The 14,324-nt window shown below is 37.4% G+C and overlaps 1 protein-coding gene across 1 annotated transcript in view; it reads right to left on the bottom strand.

The window, feature by feature from the left end:
- Positions 1–13,833, bottom strand: part of TBC1D32 (TBC1 domain family member 32) — an 86,807-nt gene extending 72,974 nt beyond the window's left edge. The window contains exons 1-5 of the mRNA XM_039343546.1: positions 13,485–13,833; positions 10,584–10,738; positions 8,738–8,899; positions 4,818–4,995; positions 1,925–1,996 (exon numbers count right to left, since the gene is read on the bottom strand). Coding sequence (XP_039199480.1) covers positions 1,925–1,996; positions 4,818–4,995; positions 8,738–8,899; positions 10,584–10,738; positions 13,485–13,487 — 570 coding nt within the window. The 5' untranslated portion in view covers positions 13,488–13,833. The remainder of the gene's footprint in view (positions 1–1,924; positions 1,997–4,817; positions 4,996–8,737; positions 8,900–10,583; positions 10,739–13,484) is intronic.
- Between the last annotated feature and the right edge of the window lie 491 nt (positions 13,834–14,324).

The raw sequence follows: 14,324 nt of genomic DNA, 5'->3' as shown, positions 1-14,324 counted from the left end.
CCTTCCACAGACTGTCTTTCCTCTCAAATTCTGCACAGCTTGTCCTTGTGTCAAAGGTTATTTGATCTGCCCTCTTCTCCCCTCCCCTTCCTCTCCCTCTCCTCTCCACTCCTTTCACACATACAGACCTTGGTCTGATTTCATAAAGCTAATCAAGCTCAAAAACTGTCCGGTTTGGCACAGCAACTAAACAGGACAGGTACAGACTTCAATGGATAGTTAGGACTGCAGGAAAAAATGAAGGCAACCAGGCTGCCTTTCACTGAGGATCGGTATACTGCATGGTTCAGGAAGAACCAGGAAAAAAATATCTACAGATCCTTCACATCCTGGTCATAAACTGTTTCAATTTTTCTCTTGGAATGCCACTACAGGAAATTGCATGCCAATACAATTAGACACACACTTTTTTCCCTCCTGCCATCACTCTGAACACCTAATTCCCACAGCACTGTCTTATGTCTAAAGATATTTACCCATTTAGTAGGGCTGTATTACTATTATCCTTCTCATTTTTCCTATTACCTTCTCCTATTGGTATCTTATTATTATATTATATTGTATGTACACTGAGAGGTTATGTTCTGGAGACAAATTCCTTGTGTGTCCAATCACATTTGGCCAATAAAGAATATTCTATTCTATTATACATAAAGCTAATCAAGCTCAGACACTGGAAGATCCCAAATTGTAGGCTAAAACAGGAAGTCAAAAAGCATCCTAGAAGTCAGTGGCAGACCATTTCCTTAGCCATGCTTTTGTCAAGAAAGCTACCTGGACTATCCTTTTCCATTCTCTTCCCAATATTGGGAAGATTCAATATTGCAATTTCAATTCAATTTAAGAATGCAATGCCAACCATTGTTCTGCTATTTTATGGAGAATTAAATTAAGCACAAAAGCTGTAATAAAACTTTTGTAGAGCGCAGCAGTCAATTAATTAAATTATGTACCTATTTTAAATGGAAAAGGTGAAATTTTACAGCCTCCCATATATTAGAACATAAATGCTTAACAAATGAGATTCAGACTGTAAGAAAGGTCCTGATACAAACATTTCAAACAAAAAAAGCATACTTTCAGAAAAGAGATAAAGTCATGTACTTATATAGTCACTTTTTGTATTCTATATCTATTTTCAACACCTGCAGTTCTCTGTTTTCAAACTGGGCAACTGCAATGTTAATTTCATTAAATAACATTGGAGAAAGAGTTATGCTTAGCAAACTAAAACCAATGACATCTGGTTGGGGGGGAAGGGTGTTCCTGAAAAAAATATTTATTACATAACTGTTATCCATTTTTAGCCTCAAATATATGCACATAGTTTTGCTATACTATATTCCCACCTCTGTTGAATAACTTTTATCAAAGCAGTTGATACCAATGAGACTTATAAGGAACCATCTCAAGGAAAGAAGTAGATATAGACTATGCTTAAAGTATAAGATGGAGAAGAGAAACAGTGGGAAACAGATTCTATCCCATTAAGATGTATATTTCCATCCATCTGCCAAGTATCCTCACAACACTGATCACATCTCCACCCCTTTTACTCTACCCTATGCTTTTCCTTGAGTTTTATGTTTTTTTAGATTACAAAAATGAAACTGCTTTCTCTTTTAAGAGAGAAGATTCGGTGTACTTTAGAACATGGGATACCTTTTATCAATGGTTAGAAAAACGAGGTAGAGAGAAAGGAATATAACATGTATTAGTAAGTTAAATGTTGGAACTCAAGACAATATGCTGATAATAAAATATAAAGCATTTGTGACTATAAAAAAATTATATATAGTCTCAAATATATATGAATGAAACTGCTTTTATATTAGCTTAACATGTGGCAAAACCAAACTTAATTTGTCTGTGCATATGCAAGAGAATAAGATATTTCCCCCTACCAAATTTTTTTTAAACTTACCTCCTTAGGTTGTGTCGGATCGAGTCTTTCTACAAGCAGCTGTAATTGTTCTTGATTCATAAACGTGTAACTCTGCAATACATAGTAAAAATGCTCACTAACCAAACCCAAATGAAACTGAAGATTTAGATCACTATTAAAATTACAGGATTTAGATCACTATTAAAAAAAGAAAGAGCACATTTTAATTATTAAATCTTTAAATCTTTTAAAAAAATCTTTAAAAAATGATATAATGATTTAAAGCAGCCTCTTCCTCCATAAGAACACCACAAAGAAGTAAGTAAGATATGTGATTGGCTCGAAGTCAATGACTGAACTTCCACATCTATGGATGGATCTTTGTCATAAACTGCTACATTTTCTTCCTGGGTGAATTCAGTTTATGCACACTCCTATAAATATAATTCTGCCACATGTTGTTTAGAGAGCTGATGAGCTAGTTGCAGCCATATTTTTTAAAAGGTGACATCTCCAATGTTTGTAGACCTCTTTCTCCTCTGTTCTGCAAGTCTTTGGACTACGCCTTCTAGCTATCTTTCTACCTTTCTACCTACCTACTATCTATATCTATCTATCTATCTATCTATCTATCTATCTATCTATCTATCTATCTATCTATCTATCTATCTATCTATCTATCTATCTATCTATCTTCCTTACTCACTCCTTTCCATTCTCTCTCCCAGTTGTCAATTTTCCCCCTTCTATCCTGTGAACTGTTTATGCCACTGCAGTGGATGGCAGAAAGAGCTATGGATATTTTGGATACCTCTTCTACATTACATTATAGTGAAGATAAGCAATTTAATTCACTTCAGCACTGCAGTTAGTGAGAAATCTTTAAATGGGAGAATATTCTGTGCGCCCCAGAATTTCTGTAGGCACTCTCGTGTATTTTGTCTTCCGCCAAAGAAAGCACACGTCTCTAAAAATCAATAGGCCTCTAGACTTTGCTTTAAATGGAATAGATTTTATTTATTGATTTTATCATAACAGTTTCAAGAAAATACAACTTTAAGCCTAGCAGTGTAAATTAGAGAAAACAATCTCTCATTGCCTTTGTCAGCAATAATAACCACAAAGAAAGAAATGCCTATTCTCCACCAACTTTGGTGCAGAACCTACTATCATGCTGACATAAATCTATGTGACTAAAAAGCCTGATATGATATGATACCAAATACACAGACCATTCCAGTCTTGAATGTCACATCCCAATTTCTGCTCATTTTGATTTTACAGTGTAAGAAATACCGAAAAAAAACCCCCTATTTATACTGTAACCAGGAGAAGCAATCCACTCTTAACCTCACTCCCCTAACTGTACCTTGTCTCACTGCCTCAAGATGCCAGTTTATCTCTGAAAACGGCAAGCGGTGAAATTGGAGATATTGATAGCAATTAGCACAAGTCTTAGCAGCATATGAATAATTTTCATCCAGTACAAATAAGTATTTATAGAAATACAGATGTATTTTCTAATAAAGAAAAACATATACCTTCACCATCCATATGATTAAAAGAAACTGCACTCAAAACAGAATTGAAAGGATGCACTGATCACTAGTCACGGAGCTATAAATCTGTAAATTGGCCAATACAAAACTCAATCTGAAAACATTATTTCAGAACTAATCTTTTCTCTACTCTAAGATAGGTCAGCTTTATCCCCCTTGATCATCCACATGCCACCTTGATACTGGTATTAATCTTCTTTTTTACAGAGCACTTGCCAGTGTGGTCATGCCAAGTAATTAAAATCTCTGCTACTCTTTCCTAGCAATGTTCTTTCTATTCTAATTCCCAACACCTCTTTCCAAGCTATATGCTTTGGTTTGCTCCTGTCTTCAAAGCAACTGCTTTCTCAGAATATTTGGATATACCATCTCTTGATCTAATGGGAGCATAAGTATTCTAATTTGACTACGGCATGAAGCTTTTGCCAATTTTTAAAATGATAAACAGTTGGAATCTAATGAACAACCTATGCTCAAGACATTTTTTTTTAATTATCTGGGACCTATTTTCTGTTCTCCTTACTGTAAATCACAATAATTTCAACAATTATGCTCTATTCTTCATTTTCCTCTCAAAATTTCTTCTTTTTCTTTCAAACTAATTGTGCGTGTATGTATTTTTAGTTTTATTGGTTAGAGCCCTGTTATTTACACACTGCCTTCCTTTGCACATGCTCTCTTCTTTAAACCCATCTTTTTTACCTGTTACAGCAATGAAAAAACAGCATACCAGTCCAAGGAACAGGAACTAAATATATTAAGCTATTTTTCTCTTTTGAAATACACGTTTCTGAATGTGTTGGAAATAAACTCTGCAAGTTTGGTTATGACTGATAACTCCGGTGAGATGATAAGAGCATGAATCTGTAGTGGGTAGCCTTTGACAAGCATTCAGTCATTTTTCTCATTGACTGAAATATATACAGTTTATGAGAAAAGAATGAAAGTTAAAATTTTTGTTACATATTTGTATTCAGTGTGACACTACATCATTTTGCCAATCCTTTCCTGTTACAGATATCAACCCAAAGCAGGTTTTTCAGGATAATTGTTTTCTAACTTTAAACAACCATGATCTAAAAAGAAACAACCAGCTTGCTTTGTCCATATTCAAAAGGGATACATTTTGGAAACTGAATGGCAAATTTCCTTTTTCCCCTTTACGGTCTTCAAAACACTAACTCTAGTATAGAGTATAGAAGTACAAAGGGATTAGAAGAACTAGAAGGCTAAAAAAATGACAAAGGAGATGGAAACCTAATTTGTGAAAATATTATCTTCAACAGTGTTACATAGCACCAAAGAGTCTCAGTCAGTCAGTCAGTCAGTCTCTCTCTCTTTCTCCCCATCCATTCCTTTGTATAACTGCATACCTGGTTGAAGGAAGAATCACTATCAGAACAGTTATCTGCATAATAACTGTTGGGTGGTTCTGTTTTCACTTTTCTTTGCATCTCTTTGTAGCGCATTTGATCTTCTTCAAACTTGTTAATTAGAGATTCAACTACAACCATCATGACATTCTTCAGCGAATGCATCATTTCTCTATACCTTCCGTTAAAAAGTTATTAAAAAAACCAAATTATTAAAATCCACATGTTGTATCATGTACAAACTAACTTCCTAACACTCCAAGTTAGGAAGAAAATCTTACTGAAACCAGTGAGTACTGTCTAAAGAAAAGTATATACTGAGAAGTAAAAGTGCAATCCCACATATACCTGTTCAGAACCGAGTCCAACTGAATCCAGCAAGATTAACTGTCACATATATGAGTTCAGAATTGCATCCTAAATCATTCTGAATTCAAAATATTATTTTCCACTAAACCAGTTCAGGATAAAATAAAGATGGACATTACAGGTAGTCCTCGACTTACAACAGTTCATTTAGTGACTATTCAAAGTTACAACAGAACTGAAAAAAGTGACTTATGACCATTTTTCACACTTATGGTCATTGCCAGCATCCCTGTGGCCATGTGATCAAAATTCAGACACTTGGCCACTGATTCATATTTATGACGGTTGCAGTGTCCCAAGGTCATGTGATCCCCTTTCACAACCTTCAGACAAGCAAGGTCAGTGGGAAGTCAGAGTCACTTAACAACCGTGTTGCTAACTTAACAACTGCAATGATTCATTTAACAATTGTGGCAAGAAAGATCGTAAAACGGGGAAAAATTCTCTTAAATGTCTCACTTAGCAACAGAAATTTTGGGCTCAGTTGTGGTTGTAAGTCAAGGACTATCCATATACCACATTTCCTAAACAAGAATACCTTGCTTTATTCAAAAATCCAAACTGGTATCAGAAAAGCAACACCATCCAATGTTTTAGATTCCCAAATATTTAGCAGAATATAGACAGATAGCTAAACATTAGAAAAACATTAAGGTTATTTTTAGTAGCATTTCTTGTAATTTTTAGAAGAATATATTCAGCCCTTGTAATCATCTATGTGTTTTGGTTGGGATTACTGTTTATATCAGCTTGTGATTACAACCGTATTTTTATGCTCTAGCAGATTCTAATGCTGTTATTTATGCATTTCCCTAAACGAGATTTCCATTTCTTGGAACGGTATGTTGTGTTAATAAAGCAAGGAGAAATGTATGAATGCACAACACATGCATAATTCTGGTGATATTATGTAAGTGTAAGAAATTGTCACAGAATCTTGTGAAATAAGGTGAATAGAAGGCTTGAGATATTTTATGCCATTTTCAAGCACAGAATAAGAGGGAGGGAGAGAGGGAGGAATTAAAAATTGCAAAAATATATTTATAGAGGCTTTAGGATTTGCTTTGGATATTGTATAATTACAGGCCCTAATTACAGGTATGAATCCTGCATGACTAGAAGGGTAAACAATATTTACGGTTTATAAGGGTTGAATTCTTCAATTAAAAAGAAAAGAAAAAAGAAAAAGAACCTTGCCTAGCTAGTTCAATTCCTGAATGTAAATAAATGGCTTATTAAAAATACAGCAGGCCACATGATAACTTATAAAAGCAATTAAGTACTGATTAAGTAACAGAGTTTTTCACAATGACATTTCTAATTTCCTTTCACAGAACATGGCCATCCACGTATCACTGCAATTAACTACTAAAACATTTGCAAGATTGATCTCATCATTAGAGTTGGACATTGGATGTTCCTGCACAGGGTTCCTTTTGCTCTTGGTATTTCTGCCTTTCTATCGTATGAACTACTGCCTGCCAGTTTTATCTGAGATTTTACTAAAAACATTATATATTGTCTGCCACAAATGTTTCATCACATGTTGAGGAAAAAAACCCGTTTCATTAAGTATATTTGTTTTCTTTCCATTAACAGATGTAGCAATTTGTAATAGACTAGATAACCTTTATTGTCATTTTTTCCTGATCACATGACCCCAGAACACTGCAACCATCATAGATATGAGTCAGTTGCCAAGCATCCAATTTTGATTATGTAACCACGGGGATGCAGCAATGGTTATAAGTATGAAAAACATTCATAAATCACTTTTTTCAGTGCTGTTGTAACTTTGAATTGTCACTAAATGAACTGTTAAGTCTAGGACTACCTGTGGTCTTATTTTACACTGGAGTACTTAGAGAATTCTACATCAGATGTCCTTTCTTCATAAATCTGCCTTGGAGTAAGAAAATATGTTTGACTATTAAAAAAATATACAGATCCAGTTTTATATGCTGCCTTCTTTACAGTAAGGCAGTGATGGCGAACCTTTTAGAGACCGAGTGCCCAAAAACTGGCCCCGCCCCCACTCCACCCCCTGCCCCACCCTCACTCCGCTCCGCCCCATCCTGCCTGCCCACAGGGCCACTCACTGCCTCCAGGGCCCACCGATTGCCCAGGCAGCCCAGCACGCTATGGCAGCCACGCCCTCTGCCTGTGCCCCGCAGCATCAACTGTGCACATTGGGGCATGAGGGCAGAGTCTTGTCTACGCTGCCTGGTTGTATGTCCTTGGCTGCACTGCTCCGCATGGGCCATGCTTGGGGGCAACTCTCCTCCAGGGGGGCTGCCGGTGAGGAGGGGGTCGCGGGCGGAGGCAAGGCTGGGGCAACAGCACTTGTGCGCACAGAGAGGACTCCGAGTGCTGCCTCTGGCATCCGTGCCATAGGTTCACTACCACTGCAGTAACATATTATGCACTATAGAATGGTTAAGACAGGCAAAACTTTAATATTGAAAAATTAGTATTCAATCAGCTTTAGTCAGCTTCTCGGTTATTTTTCAAAGACATTTTTTTTTTAATGCTTCCTTAACAACCCAATGGAGATTGTATTCAGAACATATCGTTCCTTTGTACTACTATTTGGAGGGAATCTTGTATAGCATAAACTGACTGTATTTCTCACACTGCTTTTCCTAGAGGCATTTTATGTAATAAAGAAGAGTGAAGCTGAATATCGGAATTTGCTTTAAAAGAAAACAGGGATAGAATCGTAAACTGGTATGGGGCCATTTTAGCAATCAATACTAATCCTTTGTTCAGTGCCAAAAAGCATTGTGTTGCATGTGGCAAGTTTAAAGGACAAAGATCCTGTCACTTTTCGGTAGTTCCTACCTGTGCTTATTTTGAAAGCACAGAAGTATTAAGCCAATATAATACATGTATACAGCACATATGTATGTGAATATGTATGTATGTATGTATGTATGTATGTATGAAATAGGGAGCTACATATTTATTTGAAAATAGGCAGCTTTCTTCAAATATGTAAAACCAACAATAATCTGATAATGCAAGGCAAACAAGAAGAAAGCAGAAATAAATTTTTCAGAGTTATTACAATATTCAGGAAAAAAACAACCCAAGAGTGTTATCAAGCACTCAAACTCAAAAACAAGCAGAGAGTAATAATTTACAGGTAATCCTTGACTTACAACAGTTCACTTAGTGACCATCTGAAGTTACAACAGCAATGAAGAAGTGACTTATGACCATTTTTCACACTTATGACTACTGCAGCATTGCCATTCGGAAGCTTGACAACTGACTCATATTTATGATAGTTGCAGTGCTCTGGGATCACGTGATCAAGTCAATAGGGAAACAAGATTCTCTTAACAACTGTGTTACTAATTTAACAACTGCACTGGTTCACTTAACATATGTGGCAAGAAAAGTCATAAAATGGGGCAACTCACTTAACAAATTTCTCACTTAGCAACATAAATTTTGGGCTCAATTGTGGGTTATAAGTTGAGTACTACCTGTAATTAGCTGTTCTCTTTTGGAAAATGAATTTTCAATATGTTTCTACATATACTTACTCCTTTGATTCCCGGGTCTTTTTAGTAACATGCTGTACCAGAGTGTCATAATTCGAACCTTCCCCCTGATTTTGAGCTGAGGTACATTTTTCAGTTTCTTCTTCTATTACAGACCCCAAGATGTTACTTATATATTCTCTAAGATACTTTACAAATTCATAGCTGTAATAACAATTAAAATGTAAAATATTATGCTTAATATCAATTTGTTTTTATAATAAATATATTTCATCAAGCAAGTATAAAAATATTTCACAACTATGGTAAGGAAGAATTTCAGAGCTAAAGAGAAACTGGACATTAAATTTAAACATCAAATAGCATTTGAAACCTTATGTTGACTGAAAATGTTGAATGACTTTTTCACTAATTAAAGAAAATGATTGTTTAGAGCAGGGCTTTTCAACCTTTTCACTCATTGTATCACTTTTAGGATATGGCAACATCCGAGTACCACCAGTCGCCTAGCAAGGTGTCAAAAACTTGATGACCAAAAAAAAAAAAAAAAAGGAAAAAAGTGATAAAGTGCAGGTAGTCCTCGACTTACAACAATTTGCTTAGTGACTGTTTGAAGTTACAATGGCACTGAAAAAAGTGTCCCCCCAAGCCACAGCCAAGCAAGACATCTGCCTGCCCACCCGGCGGCGCTCTTCCTTCTGTCCGAGGTTCTCATTGTTGTGAGCATTTCTGTTGAGGATTGGCAGTGGGGGTGGGGTGAGGGGGTGTTTGGTTTTTATTCCCCCATCTGCTGGGTGGTTGCAGCAGGTTTTGGTCACTTCACATGACCCTGGGATACTGTGACCATCATAAATATGAATCAGTTGCCAAGCCTCTGAATGTAAATCACAAGACCCTGGAGGTGCTGCAACGTTCCAGCTGATCGGCTCTTCTGGGCTCAGCAGAAGCACCAGGATCAGTGCTGCTTTCCAGCTGATTGGTGCTTTTTCAGGGCTCAGCAGAAGCACCAGGATCAGCACCGAGCTCCAGCTGGAGCCTGGTGCTGATCCTGGCGCTTCCACTGAGCCCTGACAGCCCTGCAGCTCCAGCCATCTCTCACTCAGGCTTGTGCAGTGCTGCCACCAGTTCAGCTCATTCCCCTCCCCCACTACTTTTCTAGGATGGTCATGTACCACCTGCCAGGTGCCAATGTACCACAGGTAGTACCCGTACCACTGGTTGAAAAGCCCTTGTTTAGAGCAGGGGTCCCCAACCTCTGGGCCACAGTCCACAACCGGGCCGTGGCCTATTCAAAATTGGGACACATGAGTGGCTGACCAGAGAGTGGCTGACCAGAGTAGCTCAACTTGCGCAAACGGCGAGCCAGCAGGCAATCGCACACATGCGCGCCAGCCCATTTGGGCAGATTGAGCAGCATGCCTGCACGGCAGCCCTTCACTAGCACAAGGGCTGCATGCCGCATGCACACCAGCCCACTGCTCACGTGGCCCAGTTCCCTTCCCCGACTCAGTTGGGCTGCCAAGCCGCAAAGGTTGAGGACTGCTGGCTTGGAGAATCTGATGGTTGGAATAACAGAAGAAGTAAATACAAGGACCTGCTGGATGCCATATTCCAAAGCTTGAAATATTGCAATGAGTATCTATTAGGAACAATATTTACAAGAATTATGGAGTCTTGCTTCAGAAGTGGTTTGCCCTTGCTTGTTTACCAGGGCTGAGAGAGAATGAATAACCCAAGATCCTCCAACTGGCTTTGTACCTAAAGCAGGATTAGAATTCCTGGATTTCTGGTTTCTAGCTTGGTGCCTTAACCACTAAGGAAGAATTCTAAAGGAAGAGTTTCCCTTTTAAAATTATCACAATGTCACAAAATCATGTAAACAGATTACTTATGAAAGTTCTCATCTGTTTCTTCCAAATGGAGTAGAATCTCTTCAGCACATTCTACGGATGGTGCTCCTGTGATTTTTTCTTTGACACTTTGCAATAACTGTCTGAGCATCGGTTGCAAGAGAGCTTCATCTTCAGTAGAAAAATGAGACATCTACAGAAAGAAACACAGAAGCAAAATATGAGTGATCTACCCCGAAAGATCTTATTAACCAGCTATGAAGTAAATAAAATCAATCTCTTGGTCTATAAATTCTATGTGGAGATGTTGAAAGTCTACATTCTATCCCCTATTAAAGAGTCAGATGAGAGCAATTAGAAATTACAGTTTTTTATTTATGGCCCCATTCTCTGGAACATCCTGTATAAGAATTCCATATAGCAATATCTCTTTTAGTATTAAAGAAAATGTTACAAATGTGATTCTTCAGGAGAGAATGCTTACTGCTTCAGATGTTGAACGTATGACACATATTGAAGAGTTATAATAATACATTTAAAGTCGTATGGGTTTCATTTTATCATGTGGTTATATTTCATTGTCTTATGCTATAAATTATTTGTAATACTTTACGTATAAAAATGAAGTAAAGAATTAAAGATTGTGTGTATAAACATAGAAGGCAAACAATACCCTAAAGATTAAAAAGGAAGTCATAAGGATGAACTATTCCTAGACTCAAATATTCCACCTCCTTCTGCAGCAAGGGAGCATAAGGCAAAAAAGGAACCATGTGCCCAACTTCAGAGCAAAAGAATGGAATTAAAAATGTTACCTACTAGTATAATTGATGTAGTTCCCGTGTAACGTTAAGTCAAAATTCTATGAATTTACTTCTTGCTTCATAATGTCTAAAATACCAAATGTTTACAAACAAATTTGGATTCTTAACCAACACTTTAAATTTTGCCTAACAAGTACATGAAAAATTTAGGATATTCCCAAACATGTCACAGATACTATTAGAATATCAAATTCTCTTACCTAGTTAATAGGGAGGAATCCCAACTAAAGATTGCTTGTGCCTCTTTTCACTTATTAAAGTAGAATTTGAGATTCCTTTCCACCGATAGCCAATTTATTTCTTGAAGTCAGCATAATTATTTTTATTATTTTGCATTTTTGTAAATATATTGTTCATTAATTATTAAGAGAGCCTGTTTGGTATAATAGTTAAAGTGCTGGCCTAGAAATCAGGAGATATGAATTCTCAGCCGCTCTTAGGCATGAAGTCCAATTGGCCTAGACACACTTACTCTCAGCCCAACCCATCACACAGGGTTGTTGTTGTGAGAAAAATAGGAGGCAGGAATTTTAGTTATGTTTGCCATCTTGAAATAAATATAAAAGATGGGGAAAAAATCTAATAATTATTAAAATTACTTGATTTCACTTATCAACGTAGAATTTGAGGTTCCTTTCCACCAATAGCCAATTTATTTCTTGAAGTCAGCATAATTATTTTTATTATTTTGCATTTTTGTAAATATATTGTTCATTAATTATTAAGAGAGCCTGTTTGGTATAATAGTTAAAGTGCTGGCCTAGAAATCAGGAGATATGAATTCTCAGCCGCTCTTAGGCATGAAGTCCAATTGGCCCAGACACACTCACTCTCAGCCCAGCCCATCACACAGGGTTGTTGTTGTGGGAAAAATAGGAGGCAGGAATTTTAGTTATGTTTGCCACCTTGAAATAAATATAAAAGGTGTGGGGGGGAAATCTAATAATTATTAAAATTACTTGATTTCACTTATCAACTATCAAAATCTGCTCATTTGTAACTACTAAATGGAAAAAGGGACACCCCCTCTCCCTAAAAAATGTAGTTGAATATGTAATACGATAACTGGAATATATGATCCCACTTTTCCTTTGCCTCTGGCTGGGAAACAATTAGAGTATAATCTAATTGTTTTTGCAGCCACGGATACGGCTAATTAGAGTACACCCACAAATTTTTGCTTAAGATTTTCTGTACTGTATGTCCTAAATGAGCAAAAATTTCATACAAGATTGAGGAATTTTATAGGCACATCATTTGGACCCGTCATCTCTTTTTACAGCCTTCCCAATTGACAGGAATTACAGAAGCAGAAGAGACAAGTAGTACAAAAAGTATTCATTTAACAGAGAATAAAAACCTCAGTAAGACAATAGTAATTTCACTGAATGAAATTCATATTTGAGTAAAGCCATATAACCATAACCAGCAAAGGGGAATGCTTTGTGAACCCACTTAGTATGAAATAGTAAACTCTACTAAGATCTGAGTTTGTTTCCTGGTCATTACTGTGACACATACGTTTGTGGGAAGGGGATGGGTGGTGGCAGCAACAATATACAAGTAATTTGCCCTTGCATTCTTTGGAGATATTACCATTCTGACTTAAAGGTTGATTTCCCATTCAAGTCTTAATCAAGCTTAATCCTATTTAGCTTTTCCCATATCAGCCATCTTTGACTAGTCACTGCCACCTGCTGACATCAAACAGCAAATTGTATAAAGCACCCATTTCTTACAAGAGGGGCTAAGCTAAATTTGGAGTAAGTCCTATCGAGCCCAATAAGACTTCCTCCCAAGTGTATGTAATCATGCATGAAGTATCAATTGTGTGCTGACATTCTCTTAATTTTAGGGGATAAGCTTGGAGTTAACGTTGGGACGATTTTTCGAAGCAAAGCAATGCGAGATCGGGTAAGGTGGGTAAATAACCCGACGATGGCACAAGGGGGTATCAGAATCTGTCGCTCTCTGAAATGCGTGGATGTAGAAGCATCCCAAGTGCGGTATGATTATGGACCACTGGACATGGGAAACGGGACAATGATGTTGAAATCTCTGTAATACGGATAAACCTACAAAGTACAAGCGGGTTGGATGGGGAATTATGATTACCATTAATCTGTGTTTTGCCAGGCAGAGAAGCTCTTTTCATATCGTCACCGCTCCAGCCAGCAGCCGAGTCCAGATCCCAGAATCCCGGGATTTGAGGCTGGGCGGATGCGACGATGGCGGCAACGGCGGCGGCAACAAAAACAGATGAGAAAATAGCGAAGCACTCAGGAAGAAGAAACAGGGGCAGTGCTTCCGCGGCAGAGTCGCAATCACAGACGCCTCGCCCCTCTGGTTTCCTATTGGCCCAAGCAGAGGGGGGCGTGGCCATACAACTTGGATATAAGGATGCTGTGACACAGCGAGTTAAGGGTTTGGATATTTGTTAAGTGGGACAAGTGATCTCGTGCAATAGTAAGGCTCTTTTTTTTTTTTTTGTCCCCAAAAATCCTGCGTATTATTATATCATTGCCGAAAATATGAGTTTACTCCAGGGTAAGCGCAAGTTTCTATCTCTATCCAAACGCTGTTACAACTAATGTTGTAAACGTGTGTGCTACCCGGCTCTCAACTCGGTAGAACACAATTTATCCAGGTGGGATGATTAGGAAATACACAAAACATGGATTTTACTTTCCATATTGGGTTTTCTAACCATTAATGTTTTAATGGTGTTTTTTTATTATATTGGACTGTTCTGCTTTGCTTATGTTGTAAGTTGTTTTGGTTTAATATTACATTTTGTAAACTGCCCAGAGCCTGCTGGAGTCTAGAATAAATTTGATGAAAATATAGTGATAAAAGTTATTGGTTAAAGGGCATGATTTTCAATAGAGGAAAGCAAATATCTATTAACCACACACACACACACACCTATCCCCGACCCCAAAACTAATTTTGCCA

Source organism: Crotalus tigris, unplaced genomic scaffold (assembly GCF_016545835.1).
Source record: "Crotalus tigris isolate CLP2741 ecotype Arizona unplaced genomic scaffold, ASM1654583v1 scf7180000017861.769447, whole genome shotgun sequence".
NCBI lineage: Eukaryota > Metazoa > Chordata > Lepidosauria > Squamata > Viperidae > Crotalus > Crotalus tigris.
This window is presented reverse-complemented; position numbering and strand designations above follow the sequence as displayed.